Source organism: Balaenoptera ricei, chromosome 6 (genome assembly GCF_028023285.1).
Source record: "Balaenoptera ricei isolate mBalRic1 chromosome 6, mBalRic1.hap2, whole genome shotgun sequence".
Lineage (NCBI taxonomy): Eukaryota > Metazoa > Chordata > Mammalia > Artiodactyla > Balaenopteridae > Balaenoptera > Balaenoptera ricei.
Window position 1 is genome coordinate 89,368,283 of NC_082644.1, and position 20,981 is coordinate 89,389,263.

Here is a 20,981-nt window from a genome sequence, read left to right on the forward strand (position 1 = left end):
TAAATCCCCTGGCAGTTACTTTAGGCGGTAGGGGCTTGCAGCAACGTGGGGAGGTGGGACAGCAGTGGCTGCCTGCCTCTTCCCCTCACCTCTGTGATCAGAAGCGGCAGTCAGCAGAGCACAGATCCCTGATATGTGGAAGCCAGCTCATGAAGGGCACGGTCCAGAGGGAGAGCAGTCAGGTCATGAGGAGAGAGTGAGACAGTGGTGAGGTGGTGAGAGGACTGGAAGGGTGGCTGGGGACAGAGAGGGCCAGAAAAGGGCTCCCGCGCCTCACCTTCATCAGGAGGGCCTTCTCCTTCTCAGCCACCTTTCTCCAGATCTTTGTGACCTGGTGGATCTCGGAGTTAAGAAAGCGGTTCTGGGTCCGGTATGCTTCCATGTCATCCTGGAGAAGAGAGCAAAGCATTTAATGAGCTGCACCAGAAACATCTCCCTGGTCCTCACTCTCAGATGAGCTGCCAACACTTTCTTCCTTTAGAAATTTCCAATAATGGCAACAGAAAAGGAAGTCTGAAAGAAAAAAAATAATAGTGGTAGCCCCCTTCTCTAATCTTGATGCCAGCATGACATGGTGGAGAGAGCATTAAGCCTGGACTTCAAGTCCTGGCTCTGACTTCCTGGCAGGGAGGCCTCACTGAATCAATCTGACCCTCTGTTTCCTCATCTGTAAAAGGAGCAAATACCAACTACCCCACTTGGCAGCTGCTGACTAAGTGAGGTAACGTGCACACTAAGTACAAGGACCAAAACAGAGCAAACATTCAAGTAGTGTTTTTTTTTTTAAATAAAAATATTTTGTCATATATTGGTGATCATACTGAACAATTTTGGGTGAAAATTTTTTACTTAGTGTCACTTTGTAAATACTTTTCTATGTTGCTACAGAAGTTTCCCAATGATAGATAATTTTTAATGTCTGATGACTATTCTATTAGGTGAATTTACCATAACTTAGATATAATCCTTCTCCTGTTGCTTTTTCAGTTTGAGCCCTGGGTGTTTTTGGTTTGTTTGTTTTATTTTTGGGCTGTGCCATGTGGCATGCGGGCTCTTAGTTCCCTGACCAGGTATTGAACCCGTGCTCCCTGCAGTGGAAGCGTGGAGTCTTAACCACTGGACCACCAGGGAAGTCCCTGGTTTGTTTCTATTATGAATAAAGCGGTAATGTTTATATCTGAGCCTAGAGTTTTCCTTTTGCAAGCTGTCCAGGGGAGGGAGTATGATCTTCCTGCTGGGGCATGCAAGGAGAAGCTGGCCATGCACTGGGGAGGGTCAAGCAGGAGCCTGAAAGGAGTAGCTGCAGCTGCAGCCATGGCTCTCAATCTTTATTCTGATTGGATGGACACTGTGGGAACAATGGACAACACATGCTCACAGTGATACCTAGCAATTCCAGGGCATTTACTAATGGAAACTCAATCCCTTTCTCTCTCACTCAAGAAAATGTACTGGCATGTAGATGAGTATGAGAGACTATTGCAGGTACGACTTCGGATAGGCCCTGATTTATCAGGAAATTAAGAATAGCACACCTCGCCCATGGCACTTCAATGTCAGGGATGGGTCACTTGTGTACAGCTCATAGGCTGTGCTGACCCTCTTCATTCTGGCCAAGATCCCTCCCAGCTCAGAAGCTCCAATTCATGTCCAGGGGCTCTCCAAGGCTTTGGATGTGTCGCACAGGGCACCCTGCTTGCAGCCCGGACAAGGAGGGCAGGTACGAGCGCCCCTCAGAGCAGCTGTGGGCCTGGGTGGGGTGGCATCTGGGCAGTGCCTTCCCGTTCACTCACTGCCCTACCTTCAGTGTTCTTCTTGGCTCAGAACTGTAGGGAGGAAAAAGAGAGAGCTCTGAGAAGAGAAAAGCCATGTGACTGTCACCAGTGAGGCAAAGGAGGAAAACACAACTGGAGAAAGGGGACAGGGAAGAAGAGAGTTTGCCCTCCTGCTTTCACAGGGACCAGGGACCCGGGAATCATCTTTGGGAAATGCCGTGTGGACTAGCCCTTGTGCTAGCGGGGAAGGCAGTGGATTGGACGTGGGGACACCTGGGGTCAGGCTGTAACCCTGCTGCTTGTACTGTGCGACCCTGGACCAGTCCTTTCCCCTCTCCAGGACTCGGCCGACCGTGCCAGAAAATGAGGGGGAAGACTAGATCTCTGAGTCTTTCTGGCTCTGATATTCAAGAAGTCAGTGATTCTGTCCTCACACTGACAGTTTCAACAAGGGGGGCATTTCCTTAAAGTTGAGTGTCCTTAACCACAAGGGCAAGCAGGAAATGTGAACACACTCTGTCCCAAAACTTAAAGACAGTGGAGTTTTGATGGGTCTTCTATTTTTTTCTAGATCAGAGACCTAAAGGCTAAAAAATAAGGGAATCTAGTACATGCAACTCCTTCTAGCAGAAAACACCTCCAAGGTGTCAGCTGCAGGACTGATAGCTTTCTAACAACCTCTGAGGAGCAGCCATAAATGTAAGCATGGTTGATGTGAATTGTACCCAGAATCTCTTCATATCTGGGCTCACTGATAAATTAAATTCCTGAACTTGCAAACTCAGGGGCATGCTCAGTCATTTAGGTGAATCCACACTTCCGGGCAACTCTCTGAGACGGTCTGGAGGCACCCAGCGAGTCTATCTCTTTGACCCCCATGCTGCTCTACTGGGTCTTCAACAGTGGATTCCAGCAGGATGGGCACAGAAAGAAGACACTTAGCAGGGCAGAGCAGGGTAGGAAAGCAATCTCATGGAAGCAATTTTCACTGCTTTATGAGGGACTCACAGCTTTCTAACAACCTAGCTGCATCTGCATTTGAAAGGTTTTGTTTTCATTTTGCACTCAAAAGAATCTCTGATTTTAGACCAAATAAGGGAAAAGGTTCAGAGACTGGTTATATGCTTTTTCATGCTGAAAGAAAGGGAAGGAAATCTGGGTTTCATGTCATCTTCCTTTCCCCTTCTAACAACTCTGTTTGTAGGACTGGTTAGGCCATGTTATATAAAGGTGAGATAACTTGCCCAAGGTCATACAGCTAGCAAGAGGCAGTCTGCCTGACTTCAGAGCTTGGGGAGTGGCCACCATACCACACTGCCCACTGGTCTCTCAAAAGCTCCCAGATTTCTCTCCTTCTTCCTTTCCCCCTCTTACCCCGTCCGACAGCAGTTCTTTGATACAGCAGCACAGGATTTCCGTGGTAATCCGATGTATACTCTTGTGGCTGTGAGTGCGAGGGTTGTGGAAGGACTGACTGGGGCTATGTGGCTGCCTGTAGGGACGGTGGGTACGAGGAGCACCTATCCCCAGCTCCTGTCACCACCCTCCAGAGAGGAGGCTGCAGCCCGTGGCAGGTATCACAGTTAAAATAAAGTTCCTGCCCCCTGTGTTGCAACTGGTCCCTGCGGGATGGGGTGGCCCTTCCCGGGTGAGAGCCACACCCTGGGCAAGGGTGAGGCCAGGATGATGGTGGTGGCTGGAAGGGCCACAGAAGCTGGAAGGCGGCAGAGCAGACAAGACTAGTCAGAGAGGTGAGCTGCAACCCAGTTCCAGTCCCCCCCACTTCCTCTGCACACGGTCCTGGGCAAGTTACTTCACCTTTCTCAGCCCTGGCATTCTCATCTGTAAAGTGGGGAGCACATAAGCGGCTGCCTCACCAGCCTGGTGCGAGGACTAAAGGAAGTGATGAAAGTAAAGCACTTAGGACAGTGCCTACCACACAGTACCCAATCTGTAAGTAGGAGCAGCGATTACTGTCATTATCACGAGCAAGTCACAGCCAGCCACAGGTCACTACTCGTGTGCAGGACTGCTGGGGAGGGCTGCCGGGCGCCTCGGGGGCTCCTGAGAGCATCAGCGTGGCGCTAAAGGAGGCTGAGCAGGCCAGGCCCCAGAGCGCTTAGGAGTTCTGACTCCATCTGGGGCTCTTCATCTCTACTTTGATAATTTAGAGATACCTTCACTTTTCAGCCTAGGATATCATGAAAAGGTCAAATTGCACTGGGCCCTCTGGTTAAGAAGGTGAGGAAGCGTGTAGCAACATTTCTACCAATGTCTGTTTCAGATGTGAATACTCCAGTATTAAGGGTCACCCCAGCTCTGTCTAGAAAACCCTTGGGGTCAAGAGCAGTGCCTTCCCCCAAGGGCCCAGGGCCTGGAGGGAGGGGCCCCTACCTTCAGGTGCTCCATCTTTTCCTGTTGGCTCAGGAGGTCCCTGTCAGCTGCATCTGGGGGCGCAGGGGGCTGGCGGGGGGGATGCATGAAGTCCTGGGTGACCTTCTCAGAGAGTTTACAGATGACCTGCTGCTTAGCCTCGTTCTTGTCCATGAGCAGCTGCACGTGCTGCCGCAGCTCCTGCACCTCCTGCTCCCGCAGGCTCGCCGCCTGCACCAGGCTCTCCCGCTCCTGTTCCAGGGCCTCCACCCGCCTGCCCAGCTCCGCGATCTGCCGCACTTTGTGCCGCACCAGCTCCAGCCGGTCCTTGTCCTCGGCCGCTGCCAGGTACGCACTGGACACCCTCTTCTCCTGCTGGGCAGCCTCCAGCGCCTTGTGCAGGATCTTCACCAGCTCCTGCATGGGGAAAGGGAAGAGCCCGGTGAGCTCGGGGAAGGCCTGTTACGTGCCAGAGGTGAGGCAGACGCTGTCATCAGTTCTCCTAAGAGCCCTGAGAGGTGGCGGGCAACATCCCCTAGGGCATCACTGACCAGCACCCACATTCTCTTTTTCTACTCAAAAGAGTCTTAGTTGGACACATGGTTCCCCAGCAGAGGACTACATTTCCCAGCCAAGCTCATAGCTAGGTGTGGCCAAGTGTGCCCAAACCGTGCCCAAATGGGATATGAGAAATGCTGTGGGCAGCTTCTGGGTCATGCCTTCCAAACCACTGCGCACGCGCTCCCCTGGCCTAGTTCCCTTTCCTCCTGGCTGGGAAATGGCAGGAACCAGAGCAGCCACGCTGGGCTCACAAGCAGAAGTTGCATGTTGAGGATGGCACAGTCGCGCCACCAGCTCGGAACTGCACACTTCACTCTGGATTCTTCAATGTCAGAGAGAAATAAACTTCCAATTCGTTTTAGGCCACAGTACTTTAAGGCTTCTGCCCATTCCCCAACTAATATATGTCTGTTTCAGAAATGAACAAACTGAGGCCCAGCAGAGTGGAATTTAACTCCAAATCATCCAGACACTGAGCATCCTGTGCTCGGTCAGTAATGAAAGCAGGGGTGGCAGCGGCGTGGCACGTGGGCATGGCTCTTCCTTCTCACCCCTGAGGCAGACATCACTCATCAACCTCAGTACTCTTTCCCGCTAAAGCCTAGCTGAGGCCTCAGAGTCCTTCTGAACATGGCATTCAAGCAGTCACTACCAATCGAGCTGAGGCGGCATTAGAGAGAAAACAAACTGGCAATCCTCACACCTCGCCACACACCCAGGGCTTCATTCAGTCCATCTGTGCCCACCCCTCAGACCATCCAACGATGCCTGCAAGGCTGGTGCAAAGAAGCGTCCAGGAGTTCAGAAGCAACGGGCTTCGATTTATTCCTTGGCAGGGGCAGCCGATTCATGTGGAAATTCAAGGTTTGGCTCCCTGTGCCTTCAAGCTTCCAACCTCCCCAGCATTCAGGGACCTGTCCTGCCCCAAAGCAGGGATGTGAATTCATTCAGGACCAGGATCAGAATATCAGAAGCCAGGCAGCCAGACCTGGCAGTTAGGGCCTTTAGCTCACACTGCTGTGCTCCATGCCAGTCTCATCTGGAAAAGCGTGGTTTCCTGGAGACACATTAACTGTATGCATGCCAAAGTATTTAAATAAATGATCGGCTGGATAGGCTAAGAACAACTCCATTTTGGAGAACTGCCCAAAATCATGACTTCATTTCAGAAGCTAACGATAAGACCAAATTAGCATACCCCTTCCGAAACCTTCGTACTAGTGACCGTCCCTTCTCCGGTTCTCTCTCTTCTATCCATCCACCTAACCTTTATCAAGCACTCACTCAGTGCCAGCCCCTGGGACCCAGAGAGGGACCAGTCACAGTTCCCACACTCAAGGACCACGAAGGCTGGTGGGAGCAAAGGTGAACCACTGTCACAGAATGATTTACCGTGAGAGGGGGAAGCAAGGGTGTTTGTGGGGACCCAGGGCAGCAGGCGATGACTTCTGCCTGGGGCGGAGGCGGGGGAAGACCAGTACATTCTACAGAAAGGCGGAGCAGTTTAAACTGATCCTGAAGAATGAGGAGGGCCAGTGACGGTCAAGCAGCAGGGGGGAGACAAGGGCAGAAAGTGGGAGCTGAGGGTTGGGAGTGCTTTCCAGATGGGGCTGAGTCAACAGCTTGAGCAAAGCCTCAATGGAATGAAAGAACAGGTATGGAGCTGTGGGTCCTGGGTGTGGCAGGAAGGTGGGGAGGGGCGGGTGGCTGCTAACCGAACTGGCACGTCAGGGATTTAGAAGTTGGCTTCCCAGGGCGGTACTGACCGAGATCAACATTCTTGTGGCTGCAGGATAACTGAGAAGCCTAGACCATTTTCTGAGTCAGCTGAGATTTGGAGATTACCTGGGGTAACTGCCTGGTGAAATAACAAGTACATGCCACTGCTCAGACTTGCCCTAGCCTCAGAATCAGGGGGGTATCTGTCTGCCAACTTTGGGAGAGTCAACTCTGAAGTCCATTTCACTACATCAGCTGTCTCTCCCTTCCCACATCTGGCTCTCCAAATCCAAGACCAAGACACCAGCCCGGGAGGCTGTCCTCCCACCCCAGGACCCCTGCACCAGAATAAGACAGGAAGAAAGGAACCCGGGAGAGGGATGGAGCCAGAGCAGGAAGTGTAAAGTGAGGAGTGGGAATGGATCATGGATTCAGAAAACCTGGAGGCTGGATGGCCCTGGGAGACCACCTGGTTCAGTCACCCCGCTGTCACGCAGGGAGACTGAAGCTCAAGAAAGGAGAAGAGAGGACTAAAGGGACCTGGTGGATCCCCATGAGTGGGAAAACTGCAGCTAGAACAGAAGGCTCCCAACTCCAATCCTAAGACCCTTCACTTCTTCATGATGTGTAGTTAACGGATTTTGCATCGAAATGCTTCTTTGAATTTCTTTAAAAATGGGAATAACCCATGTTCATAGCAGCATTATTCACAAGACCCAAGAGGTGGAAACAACCCAAGTGTCTGTCGATGGTGAATGGATAAACAAAATGTGGCATATGATGGAATATTATTCAGTCTTAAAAAGGAAGGAAATCCCATCACATGTTAAAACATGGATGAACATTGAGGACCTTATGCTAGGTGAATTAAGCCAGTCACAAAAATGCACATATACATCAAATAGAAATAATAAAAACAAAAAGGAAAGCTTGAATATCCCATTTTGAAGCTGCTTTTGTCCTTACAATGTGATGACGCCTCTCGAGGTCAGTCATTATCAAGCAACACTATCATTTGCAACAGTTCAAGAGTATTCCGTGTATGGAGCACACAATTCCCTTCATCCCACCTCCTAGGATGGACATCTGGGTTGTTTCCAATTTCCACAATCATAAGCAATGCCTTAGGACCAAGTCTTAAAGTAGAAGAGCTGATCAAGTGATACTTTTAATACTTCTTAATTGAATCATTGTTTGGTCGATCTTAGATTTCGACAACTGGTAATAAGTTGTCATTTTAGTAAACATTTTAAAAGCCAATAAATCATTTATCTTATTAAAGTGTGGATACCTTCATTGCTCACTAGAACCAAGGTGGGCGGGTCCAACAGTGCTTGTGGAAAGAGCACTGGACTGGGAGTGCCCTGGACATGACGGCCTCTGACCCCTAAGGGGCTCGGTGCCAGCTGGGAACAGGTGAAGGAGCACTGGCTTCGGAGTTACAGAGGCCTCGGTTCCCATTCCAGATCCACTAATGCGGGTGTTTCAGAAAACTGAACCTCAGCTTTCTCGTATGTAAAATGGAGATGACGGTCCTATTCCACCAAGAGTCGCTGAAAGGGTGAGAGAGAAATTGTGACAAGTGTGCCTCCCCAAGCACAGGGGCCCTCTCACCCCCCTCCCTCCAAGGCCTGTACCCCTCTCCAGGACCTGTACCCTGAAGTCTCCGGCTGGGCTTCTAGGGAAGGGAGAGGCTGCACCTTGCTCTGATCAAGTTTCCTCAGTGAATTATATGCCTTCACCAAGTAATCCTGAGTGAGCTAAGCTGGCCCCTGGCAGGGCCCGGGGGAGGGGTTCACCATTCCTGGCAGCCAACATCCCCACAAACTACAGCCCTCCACCTGTCGGAGCAGACAGCCTTCAGGTTGGGTGCAATGCTGCCGACTCTGAAAGCCTGAGCCACCAGGCCAAGCTGCCATCTGGTGCCGTCTCCCAGAGTCCAAATCTCTTGGGGGGCCAGCGCTGCAGGGGACTGGGATGGATAATGGCTTAATGGGTATTGGAATCACAGGGAGTGCATTCATTTTTTCTGAGGAGGAGTCGCGGTGCTTGTGTCTGATACTGGGCTACACTGCGAGAGCATGGAGGAGACGGCCGGGCTGTGAGGAGTCCTGGACCTGGGGAAGGAGACCAGTGCCCACGTCCTGGCTCTTCCAGCTGCGTGACCTTGGACAAGTCAGCCACCTTCTCTGAGCCCCTTGAACGTGGTGCAGCGAAGAGGGCAGAAGCTCTGGAGGCAGACAGACCAGAGCCTGAACCCTGACTCAGCGCCCAGGAGGGCATGGGCATGCAGAAGCTCTCAGAAGTTCAGTCTGTCAGGAAAAGGAGAGGATAACTGCTGTAAAGAGGAGAGACAGTGCGTGGAAGGCACCAGCCAGCACAGTACTGGGGCCACACTTCATACCAGCAGTTACTTGTGCTCACGTCTTCTCCTCGCCCACTGGATGGTGAGGTCCCCAAGGGCAGGGATTTGGCCCAGTGTACCTCAGTGCCCTCCACAGCATCCAACAAGAGTTTGAGATACAAATTCTTAAAAATCGCTAAAGCTATTGGCAGTGTCTGCCTGGCTGGCTGAGCCAGGATGAGACCCCCAGTTCCCATGTCCTCTTGCAGCCTGAGGCAAAAAGGTGGCACCTGCCCACTGAAGAGACACAGGAGGGCATCTTGTAGACATGGGCCCAGGAAGTCCAGGGGACTGTTTCCCCAGCTGAGGTATTACACTTAAAAGGTCTCAGATGGAGAGCTGCTCTCTGACCAGCATTTCTGAGTGCCTGGGGTACCAATGGGCACCCCAAGATTGTGCCAGACTCCTCTGTCTTACCTCTAGGTCAAGAGTCAGTCTCTTTTTCTCCTTCTCCTCACTGGTTTTGGTATTTGGGTTGAACGTGAAACCCCACAGTTGGTCTGGCTGGGGTCCCCCTTCTAAATGTGGAATAAAGGTAAGGACGGCCTCCTTCCATCACTGCTATACCCCGCAAGCACATCTCCCAGAGCCCCTCGGGGAGGGAGGGAGGGGGGTGCTTTTACTCCTTGTAAAGCGGGAAGGAATCAACAAGGAGAGCAGGGAATGACACAGTCACAGCCAAAATAATCAAAGCCTGCAATGTTTGGGGCAGCTTTATGAATCTGGACACAGGCCTCTTCAGAAAACATGATTATAAGTCCATATAAAGAGGAGGAGGGAATTCCCTGGAGGTCCAGTGGTTAGAACGCTGCGCTTCTACCGCAGGGGGCGTGGGTTGGATCCCTGGTCAGGGAACTAAGATCCTGTGTGCCGGGGCGGTGCGGCCATCTGGGAGATGGGTCAGAGAGCACACCATCCACTCATTTCGTGAGTCAGAAGCTAAACCCCAAGACTTGATCTCCTCCCCACTATCTGCCCCAGGATAGGGTTGAGGTCTGCTGGAAAGTGAATTAGTAAAAAAGTCCAGATTCTTTAATGTTGGAACAACTTCCTCCTGACATTTGCACTCTGACTGTAGGGGAGTTGTCGACATCCTGGGCAGCCCGTACTAATCTCCAAGAGCTTGCCTCATTTCCTGAAGAACGAAGAGTCCTCCAGAGCTGCACAGCCATGAGGGGCAAAGCGGAATGAAATCTAGGTCTCCCGGGGCCTCTCCACTTCATTTGACAATTCCTAATGCCTTAGAAGGAAAGGCCGAGTCACGGGAGGCTGCCCACATTTCCTAGAAAGGAGGGGAAGAAGCATGGAAACGACAAGCGGTGTTTACATTCTACATTGCTCTTCCTTTCCAGGTCGGGTTTGGGACTGAAGCTGTACTGATACAGGGATCAGGAAGCTGCTACAGCTCAGCTTAACGCGCTCAGCTCTCAGGAGCGGCCAGCAGCCTCATGACAGGAACGCAAAGGTGACGGAGGAAAAGAGTGACGGCTGGGCTGCTAAGTGGCATCAGAGGAGACTTCACACGCTGTAAGGATATACTTGGGTGCTACAAGCCTGCAAGGGCAGGGCTGTATCTTTTCTCACTGTTTGTTCCCCAGCACCTAGAACACTGCATGCCTGTAACAGGCCCTCAATAAAAGCTTCGTGAATAAACAAATGAATTGAGAACACATGAATGATTGAGCTTCCTCCTTCGAGGACTCTAATCACCAGCTGCTTCATTAAATGTAACCCCTGAGCTGCCAGGAATGAAGCCTCTGCTGGTTCCTGTGATAACTGTTTAGGGGCAAGAAAGGCAGAGAAGGGGCAAAACTAGGTAGGGAGAGCATTTTTCTGGACTGTGTCCTCTAAAAACAGAGCAGAAAGGAAAAGAAGAAATGTACAAAGGGGAGAATATTTAGAAGTAAATAGAGTATACCCCTTACCTCCCCAGGAGCAAGAACAGAAATAAAGCAGACAGAGATTCAGAGTAGCCAAAGCTCAAGCAAGAGAGCTTAGGCCTTCCTCTCAGAGGAAAAGGAGCCTGGGCCCTCAGTGGGGCCCATCACTAGAGTACCACAGGCACCACGCTCAGGATTTTTGGTAACAACTGTGCTGGTTTAATCACTTTCATTGTGCTAAAGAGAGCCTACTGCCCATGCTGCATCCCCCATTGCCTCCCTGCCATGTGACCCTTACTACTTCATGAGGTCACCCCTGGATGTGAACTTGATTTACTCTCTGAGTTGTAGGATTTTTGAGTGATTTTAACATCTGTGTATGTGTGTGATCTGTTACCTACAATGACCATGTAGCTCTTTCTCTCTTAACTGCTATAATTAACTTCTCTCTTTATGAAGCCTAAATCTTCCCCCCTGTCACTGTCTTCTGTTGGGCCTGGCTCAGCCTGGTTTCTCTGTCCTGCACCCAGTTACCAGCTGCCAGGTCAAAGATCCCCCAGTTCCTTCGGTGGCCCCTCCCAGGACCCTGCATGCAGATTACCCTCCTCCAAACACTGTCTGTCTTTGGGTGTGGGGTCAGATCATGCACAGTCTCCCAGGAGAGATCCGAGAGACCTGCCCTTGGTGGCCTTCTGTCACCTAGCTCGAGTGACAGTATGTCCCTGACTGATCAACAGCACAGCATTTCCAGCCACCTGCAGTTTGGCAGTTAAGGACCACAGGCTGGCTAATGCATCACATCTAGCTTGACCAGGGGCTCCAGGCCCAGAGGGGTCCACTGGAGCCTGGGGCCTCTCTGGGGCCAGAGCTCACCTTCTGAGCCTTTAGCTCCTTGGTGAGCATCAGAACCTGCTGCTCCAAGGCCAGCACTTTCTCCTGGGCGGTTCGGTTCCGAGTGAGTCCTTCGGTGAAGAGCGGGAAGGTGTTGCTCTGGCGCTTGGCTTTCTGAATGAGATTGGCGGTCAGAGAGGACTTGGGTGTAGGCTTCAGAGAATCTGCTGGATCTTTCCCTGCTCAAGAGGAGGAACACAGAGGTTGTGATCAGCGGCTTCAGTAGTTCTCAAACTTGGGCTTGCTGCAGAAGCACCTGGAAGGCCTGGTAAAATGCAGATTGGGGGGACTTCCCTGGTAGCGCAGTGGTTAAGAATCCACCTGCCAATGCAGGGGACACGGGTTCGAGCCCTGGTCCAGGAAGATCCCACATGCCGCGGAGCAACTAAGCCCATGCACCACAACTACTGAGCCTGCGTGCCACAACTACCGAAGCCCACACACCTAGAGCCCATGCTCCGCAACAAGAGAAGCCACCGCAATGAGAAGCCCTCGCACCGCAATGAAGAGTAGCCCCTGTTCGCCGCAACTAGAGAAAGCCCGCGTGCAGCAATGAAGACCCAACGCAGCCAAAAATAAAATAAATAAATAAATACATAAATTTATTTAAAAAAATATTTTAAAAAAATGCAGTTTGGGGACCCTACTCCCAGAGCTTTCCATTCAATAGGCCTGGGGCGCAGCTTGAGAATTTGTATTTTTTAATGTTCCTAGGTGATGCTGATACAGCTTGTGCAGGGATCATACTCTGAGAACCACTGGACTATATAAACATTGTTTACACTGTGCCGGGTCATCCAGCCCATCCTCTACTCTCTGTTCCCTACTCTCCAATCTCAACCTGCACGGGTTACCTCCTACTACCCCGCTAGTGTTTGCCAGGTGGCCATCTTCTCAGGCACGGGCCCAGGCAGGATGTATTTTTTCTTATTTCGGGATCTCACCTCCAGGCTCTGGGCGATTTTCAAAGCACACAGATCTGTCCATTGATAGGAGCACAAAATATCTGTACTCTGCATTCTTGCCCCAGTGAGTAACGTAAACTCTCATTTGATTCTAATTACAAGCTAAATTAGGAGACATATCTCCCACAGCTGAATGTCTCAAGGCTGTATCCTTTTATTTCCAGTAGAGCCTGGGTCAGCAACCAATGGCCCACAGGCCAACTCGGGCGGCCTGCTTTTGTAATTAAAGTTTTATTGGAATACAGCCATGCCCATTTATTTGTGCATTGTCTGTACTGCTTTCACTCTGCAAAGGCAGAGTTGAGTGCTTGCAACAGAGACTGTATGGCCCACAATGCCTCAAATATTTACTGTCTGGCCCTTTACAGAAAATGTTTGCTGACTGGTGCTAAATTTTCTTTTTTTTTTAAAAATAAATTTATTTATTTATTGATTTTTGGCTGCATTGGGTCTTCGTTGCTGCGCATGGGCTTCCTCTAGTTGTGGCGAGCGGTGGCTACTCTTCGTTGTGGTGCACGGGCTTCTCACTGCGGTGGCTTCTCTTGTTGTGGAGCACAGGCTCTAGGCGCGCAGGCTTCAGTAGTTGTGGCATGCAGGCTCAGTAGTTGTGGCTCGCGGGCTCTAGAGCGCAGGCTCTGTGGTTGTGGCGCACGGGCTTAGTTGCTCCACAGCATGGGCTCTGGACCAGGGCTTGAACCCGTGTCCCCTGCATTGGCAGGCAGATTCTTAACCACTGGGCCACCAGGGAAGTCCCTAAATTTTATTCTTAAATCCAATGTTAGAGCATCACTCACCCAGACCGCCTTGTCCTGCCCTACCCTCAGCCTGTGCTTTAGGGCTCTGCCATCAGCCTGCATCAAGGGACATGTAATGGCCTCATTATATGGTCAAGAGACTCTGAGAATTTTGATCACAGGGCACATACACATTATGTCCGTTATGAGGCCCCAATATAAATTCTTCTCAGCTCTCAGGGCCAGCTTTGCTTCTTTCAAGAAAATATGTGTTTATAGTCTTACGGACACTGGAAATAACCTAACCACTTGCCTTTCCCTCTTTGCCTTGGCTGCTGAGAAGCTCAGAGCCACGTTTGCTGCCCACCTTTGGTACACTGCAGGATTTTTTCTTGAGCCTATCTAAATTTCCTAACTCAAATTACTCATTTATCTTCCCCCTGATATACATTGTAGTTAAGTCACACCCAGTTCTTTTGGGACTATGATGTTAAAAATAAGGATGTGGTATGAGATCCCAGGGGAGGGGACAGGGCTTGCAGGACAAGCTGAATGACTTAGCAACTTTCTTCTGGGGACCAGGCCAAGGGCCAACCAAATAGTCTTGAGCAGATAAAAAACTGCTCTAGTAGGTGACAGGAACCAGAAACTCCTTGGCCTTGCTGAGTACAAGAACAGAACGGTCTTGTTTCAGGCTTAAAAGAAATCTGGTTGAGCCAGGTACGAAGCAGCCTGCAGAGCTCAGAGGAATGCAATGCTTCTTTCCCTTTCCTGCCACGGGATCTAAGAGAGCAAGGAGGCTCCCTGGAGCCCTGCACGCTACTGTCCACCAACCCTGAGGGCAGGCAGGGTAGGATCACTGTGCCCATCTTGCAGTTGGGAAAAACGGAGGCCTAAGACAGTGGTTTTCAATCAGCGCCCTAGGATTTCGTGGGATCGCCTCAAGGGCTGGCTGGGAAGGGAAGAGGGTGGGGCGGGAGGGGCTGAGGGGGAGCCTAGACTCCCAACCCTGCCTCAACTCTGCTTTTATTTGCTTTGTGTATCAGATTTTGTTTATGGGGACACGGTTTCATGGCAATAAAGAGGTAGTTTGCAAAGTCACTGACTCAGAAAAGAGGCTTCAGGCAGGAATATGGGGCCAGACTGTTTGGTCTGAATCCTATTCTGTTACTCACTGTGCAGCTGTGAGTGAGTCATTCCTCACATCCGTTCCCAGTTCCCTCAGTTATTAAATGAGGAGAACAGTATTTACCGCTCAGGTTGTTGTAAAGACTAAACAGGTTAATGCATGTAAAGCGCTTCGTGCATGTGGATGAAACTTGAAAAGATTCTGCTGAGTAAAAGACGCCAATCACAGAGGACTACATATTGTAGATTCCATTTATATGCAATGTCCAGAACAGGCAAATCTACAGAGGCAGAAAGTAGATTAGTGGTTGCCTAGAGCTGAAGGGAGGTGGAGACTGGGACTGATGGCTGAGGGGTACGGGGTTTCTTCTGGGGGTAATAAAAATGTTTTAAATTTGATTATGGTGATGGTTGCACAACTCTGTGAAGACACTGAAAGCCACTGAATTGTATGTTTCAAAGGAGTGAATTGTATGGTATGTGAACTATAGCAGAATGAAACTGCTACCAAAAAAAAAAAGGCTTAGAGTAGCCCTGGCACAAAGTACCTGCTACATGTAAGTGCTAGTTCTATTATTACTATTGATTAGATACAGTACTGATCTTCTCTTGAGCTGTTCCTCGTGATCTGTGGGGCCTCATCAGGCACTGCTCCAAAGTGGTGCTTTTTCTAGAGTAATTTCTACGCAGCCCAGGGGTCCTCTCTACCATAAGACCCCTCAGTGCTGCCTTAGCCAGTTTTCTCCCAACTGCTTCTACATAGTTAAAACATGTTTTAAGGGCATTTATGCTAATTTCAAAGCTGCCACCCCCCCCCCATGGTATGGGTCACTAATATTTTGTAAAGAAATAAAGTGCCATGTCACAGAGGGGATGAATACCTTGAGGTCATTTGTTCTGCTTCTTCATGTAGATCTGGTTTTAATCATCCCAGAAAAGCATTTTTATATCCTTTCCTTATAAATTAAAAAAAAAAAAAGGAAGAAAGAAAAAGCGACAGATATTTTCCCTTATTACTTCAAGAATCATTGCTTGGTGTTTCAGTTTGGGAAGATGAAAAGCATTCTGGAAATGGATGGTAGTGATGGTTGCACAAGAACGTGAATGTACCTAATGTCACTGAATTATACACTTAAAATTGGTTAAAGTGGTAAATTTTGTTATGTATTTTTACCACAAGTTAAAAAAAAAAAAAGAAAAGGAAAGAAAGAAAGAAAGGAGGGAGGGAGGAAAGAAAGAAAGAGAGAAAGAAAGAGTGAAAGAAAGAAAGAATGAATCATTACTACCAGACCCATGGAAGCCCAGGAGGAGTGACCTGGAGAGTTCCATCTCTGACGCACAAAAGCACGGATGTTTGTTCATGGGGAGGAGAGAGGGCACCCACTCAGTCTCTGAAGGCAGCTCAGACGAGGCAGAGGCTCACCCGGGGCGCTGAGGTCAGCAGGCGAGGGCTGCTCCTCCCTCTGGGGCTCCTCGCTCGGTGGAGAATCTTCTCCTGGGGGTCTGTGGCCTGTTCCTTGGGTCTGCTTGTTGCCCCGGATGTTGTACATCGTGTTTCTGAAAGGAAAATAGAGGATCATGGGGCTGCCAGCCCTGCTATCTTGCCCACTACCCTTCCCGCTGCCACTGCTGGCGCTCAGGCCGCATCTCCACCCCAGGCATGACTTGATCAGTCTGCCTGACTGCAGGCACCCTGCAGGAGGCAACCCATCTGAACCTCTCCCATCACCCTTACCCTTCTCCTTTCCATTTTTCATCATGCATATCACATTCCATATGCAGTATTCCTTGTAAACAATACAAGCTTGACTCCTCTGCCTCCAACCCCACTGCTGGAACATAAGCTCCATGAGGGCAGGGGCATTTGTCTGCTTTGTTCACTGAAATGGATTTGCCAAACTAACTTTCCCGAAACCTTCACCTGGTCTTATAACTACCTGGCTTAAAAATCACCAGTGGCTCCCTACTTTGCTGAGAAAAGTTCCAAACACCTCCTGGCCTCTTGCTCCCCTTGCTTTCTTTCCCTGCTCAGACCTATTCTCTCTGTAGCCTTCACTGATCACCTCACAGCCTCCAAGGAGCTTATTGCACTTCATGCATGGGTCACTCTTTGACCAAGTACTTGTCTAGACTGAGTAGTGGTGTCTTTTCTTCAAAAACTGGGCACTAACCTACCTGCATGCCTACTGGCACCTGGCACTGGGTCACATGTGCCCAGAGTACAGACTCAACACATGTTTGTTTTGCAGGAAGGAACTAGGTAGCACCAAAGGCTGGCCTGGCACCACAGACCACAGAGAAGTTCATGAGTTGGATGAAGAGGCAGTTCAATTGAGTTTATCTTCCCTTTGCAAAGGTATAAAAGTAGACATATTCCAAAACTAATAACAAGGAAGAAAAAATGACTAAAGAGTTCACTAGGTCAGTGTTTTTCAAACTGCAGGATGTGAGCCATTGGTAGACTGTAAAATCAGTTTAGTATCACGACCAGCATTTTAAAAAAATGGAATGGAAAATATCAGAATGTGCCCCACTTACAAAGGATTAAAATTTTGTGAATTACATATATGTGTATTGAGCCATATAATAAGATGTATTTCTTACTGGTCAACAGTTTGAAAAACACTGCAGGAGGAGGTCAATTACCTAAAGGGCAGCAATAGCGTGGCCAGAAAACAAAAGGATGAAAAAGTCTGTAGACTTGTGATGGAGTCCTGGCTTTGCTCTATCATCCCTCCGTGTGATGTATACATCTAGCAATATGGTAGACAAAATACTCTGAAAAACCCTTGTTCCACAAGCACCTAGATGCTAAATAAATGCAAAACATATTTCAAAAATATTTAGCTGAATTCTCAGAAAAGGAAGGGAAAATCCCTAGGGACTAAACACAAAAAAGGAGTTGAAACTCAAGTGGGAAGTAAAGAGGAAGATGAATATATAGATTAAATTACTTTTCAGCAAATATTTACCCCTTCCCCTCCACCTCCACAGGAGCAGAGTACGGCCCCCTCCTCCTTTTGATTTTGGGCACAGCCATGTGACTTGCTTTGGCCAAAGGGATGTTGGCAGATATAATGTAAATATAGGCTTAAAATGTGCTTGCACGTAGGGCTTGCCCTCTTGAAGAACATGCCTCATAGCTGCTGGTCCATGGAACGTGAGAAATATGTGGAGGAAACCTACATCTTATCAACAGCTTGGAGCCAAGACCAGGTGAACCTAGCCTGTATCACGTGAACCCAGATGTGCAGGAAATGAATGTTTATTATTACATGACACTGAATTTTGAAGTGTTTGTTTGCAGCATTATTATTATGAAAGTTGGCTAGGACATGAGTTTGTCCAGGGATCAACTGCTTTTTTTAAATTTGAGATATAATTGACATGTAACATTATATTAGTTTCAAGTGTGCAACATATTGATTTAATACATATACTTATTGCAAAAGGATCACCACAGTAAGTCTAGCTAACACCTATCACCACACATAGTTACATTTATTTTTTCTTGTGATCAGAAATAAACTGTTGATACCAGAAACCTAGAGCCTTGGTTGCAAAGGAGGAAAGAAAACAAGGTTTTGGACCCATGCAAAGTATGAAGTTAAAACTGAAATTCTTACATAGAGCTGAGATTCATGAAGGTCCACGCCCTCTGTGAAGTTAGAAAAAGAAGCCTGCTGGCAAAATTAATATAAGGAGAGTCTAGGTGAAGGCTCTGGGTGTTCAAAACATTACCTTTGTGTGGTTTTGGTTATTAGGATAATATTGGCCTTATAGAATGAATTGGGAAATGCTCTTTCCTCTTTTTTTTGGGGGGGGTGGTGGTAAAGTTTGTGAAGAGTTGGTATTAATTCTTCTTTAATGTTTGGTAGACTTCACCAGTGAAGTTATCCAGTCCTAGGTTTTTGTGTGTGTGCATGTGTGTGTGTAGGTGGGGTGGGGTGTAAGTTTTTGATAACTAATTCAATCTCTTTACTTGCTACAGGTCTATTTAGATTTTCTATTTCTTCTTGAGTCAGTTTCAGTAATTCGTCTTTCTAGGAATTTGTCCATTTCATCTAAGTTATCTAATTTATTAGCGTAGAATTGTTCATGGTATTCCCTTATAAACCTTTTTATTTCTGTAAAATTGGTAGTAATGTCCCCTCTCTTGTTCCTGACTTCAGTCATTTGAGTCTGCTTTCTTTTCCTGGTCTTTCTAGATAAATGTTTGTCAACTTTGTTAATCTTTTCAAAGAACTATCATTTGATCTTAAGCTTGTTTTTAAAACAAAATGCAGTTTTTTGGTATAGTTGGGTCCCGAATAGGAAAAGAGTGAGATTGTACTTTAATGGAGAGTACAGATGACTGATGGAAGGTAAAATTAATCAATTAAACTTAGAACAGAGAAGAAATTAGAACTCAGCACTCCTAACACCTGACCTTGAATAAGGAGCCCTGACTCCTTGGGCTAGTCATTTCCTCTTCTTAGTTCTTACTTTACCCATCTAAAAATAAAAGGGTGGTGGTCATATTAATATGAATGATGACCATGAGAGGCACTATTTACTGAGTATCACTCTGTGCTGGGTCTTGTGCTGAGCCCCATTACATGGATCTCACACACCATAAGCCACATGATTTGGCAAGGACCCTGGGGCACATCCCTATAGCCAGGGGCACTGGCTGGGTGGGGTGACCATCACTGCTGCCCATACTTCCCCTTGTCCAGGGGCTGCAGCCTCCCCAATATGTCCAGGGCCTCACAAGCAGTCAGTCCTGGGGTGTGGGAAGGCATAGAAACCCCAACTTCAGGGCAGCAAAGATCATTATAAGCCCTAGCACACGTCCCCTCTGAGGATGGGCAGCTCACTAACTACTGTCACAGCCCAGGTGGCCATTACCCAGCCAAACTACTGTGCTTGGAAGAGGCATCTCCATTTCATAAACGTATTGACTTTGCTTGGAGCAGTTCATGGATCATTTTCTGTGTAGGTTTAGCTCTAGGTCTTAAAGGCGTGGCCAGCATGGGAGTAGTGGTCATAAGGACTTGTTCTGGAAAGACAGATAACCTTGGGCAGGACATTTATCCTCTCTGAGCCTGGATTTTCCCATCTGCAATGGGATGAGGAACATATCCACAACAAACAATGACTGGGCCCTTGCATGGGCCAGGTCTAAGATAAACCCTAGGAATTCAACTAATCTAATCTTCACCCACATGCATTTAACTCTTTTACTCCTCACAACAGCCCAATGAAGTAAGCACTATTATAACCTCCACTGCACAGTGAGAACTTTGATTTGGAAAGGATAGGTAACCAAAGCCACAGAACGTGCAAATGGTGGGGCTGAGCAATAGACCTGGATGTCTAATCCATGGTCTGAGAACTTAACCATTAGATACCACTTCACAGGTTTGTCCAGACATCTTGCTGAGAGTGTAAGGCACCTAGCACAGTGTCCTTCCTCGAGTATGACCTGGGCTCATGGCAGACCCAAGAGCAAGCACCAAATTCCGCCAGGGAAAGGGGGTGCATGAGACATAGGGCAACCCTGGTCTTTCCGGGGCTGTCAGCAAGCCAGGGCACTTGCAAAACCGTCTCACATTTTCTGTGGGTTATGACACGTAACTGACTGATCTTCGAAAACTTCCTTTCTCGGTCTCTGCAGGTTCTCGGTTCTGCTTCTGCTGTTGGGTGGCCATCATTAGGCACGAACCTGGCTTAATCTTGGTGAGACCACCCTGGACACACACTGGCTGGGTGGCTGGGCTTCTCAGGTCCCCTCTCCCACAGCAGGCTCCCCATGTACCCAGTCCCCTCCAGCTCCTCCCAAGGGAAGATCCCCTGCAGGGCGCCGCCATCCTTGTCCTCTCATCCTGGGGGGCTCAACCACGTCCCATACCCCCCAAGTCTCTCTCTCCGGCTCAGATCTCTCTCCTGAGTTCTAGGCCTTTCCATCCAAATGTCTGTGGGGTAGTTCCATCTCTAGCCAGTAGACCCTAAAGGACACTCATCATATTTTCCCTAAAACCTGTTTCTCTCCTGAGAACGGCATCACTCTCCTGCTAGTTACCCAAGCAAATTCAAACACTGAAGTCAACAGAGAGAAATGCTATGCTTGAGTCACACAGAGGCGGGGTCTCTAATCTAAGTCCAGGGAACAATCTATTCTGCTTTCTAAGAGGTCCCAGTTTGTCTGAAGTCCACACAGAAAATAAGCACCCAAACAGGATCAGTGTTAGGTACAGTCTGAATTCCCAAAAGCTTCCATCCCTTCAATTAGAGCAACAATAATAGCAGCAGAATAATATTTAAGTGCTTACTGATCCCCAAGCACAGTTCTAAAGCAGTTTACATGTATTAACCCATTTATAACGCCCCCCCCCCCCGCCCCACCGCAAACACACACACACTAATCTTGTAAGGCAAATACTGTTGTATTTACATGTACGAATAATTTAAGTGAAGCACAGAGAAATCAAACAACTTGCCAAGGGTGGAACAGCCCATGACTGGTGGAGCCAGGATACAAACGCAGGCAGTTTGGCCCCAAAGCTCAG

At 48.7% G+C, this 20,981-nt stretch overlaps 1 protein-coding gene across 5 annotated transcripts in view; it reads right to left on the reverse strand.

The window, feature by feature from the left end:
- TBC1D2 (TBC1 domain family member 2) overlaps positions 1–20,981 on the reverse strand; it is a 41,924-nt gene that overhangs the window by 13,477 nt on the left and 7,466 nt on the right. For 3 of the 5 annotated variants that reach the window (XM_059925139.1, XM_059925142.1, XM_059925143.1), the window contains 4 exons: positions 15,815–15,987; positions 11,586–11,782; positions 4,170–4,565; positions 278–388 (listed from right to left, as the gene is read on the reverse strand). In XM_059925139.1, coding sequence (XP_059781122.1) covers positions 278–388; positions 4,170–4,565; positions 11,586–11,782; positions 15,815–15,987 — 877 coding nt within the window. Of the gene's footprint in view, positions 1–277; positions 389–1,535; positions 1,827–3,149; positions 3,207–4,169; positions 4,566–11,585; positions 11,783–15,814; positions 15,988–20,981 lie in introns of those variants that run through there. The other 2 variants (XM_059925140.1, XM_059925144.1) reach the window with 2 other exon arrangements.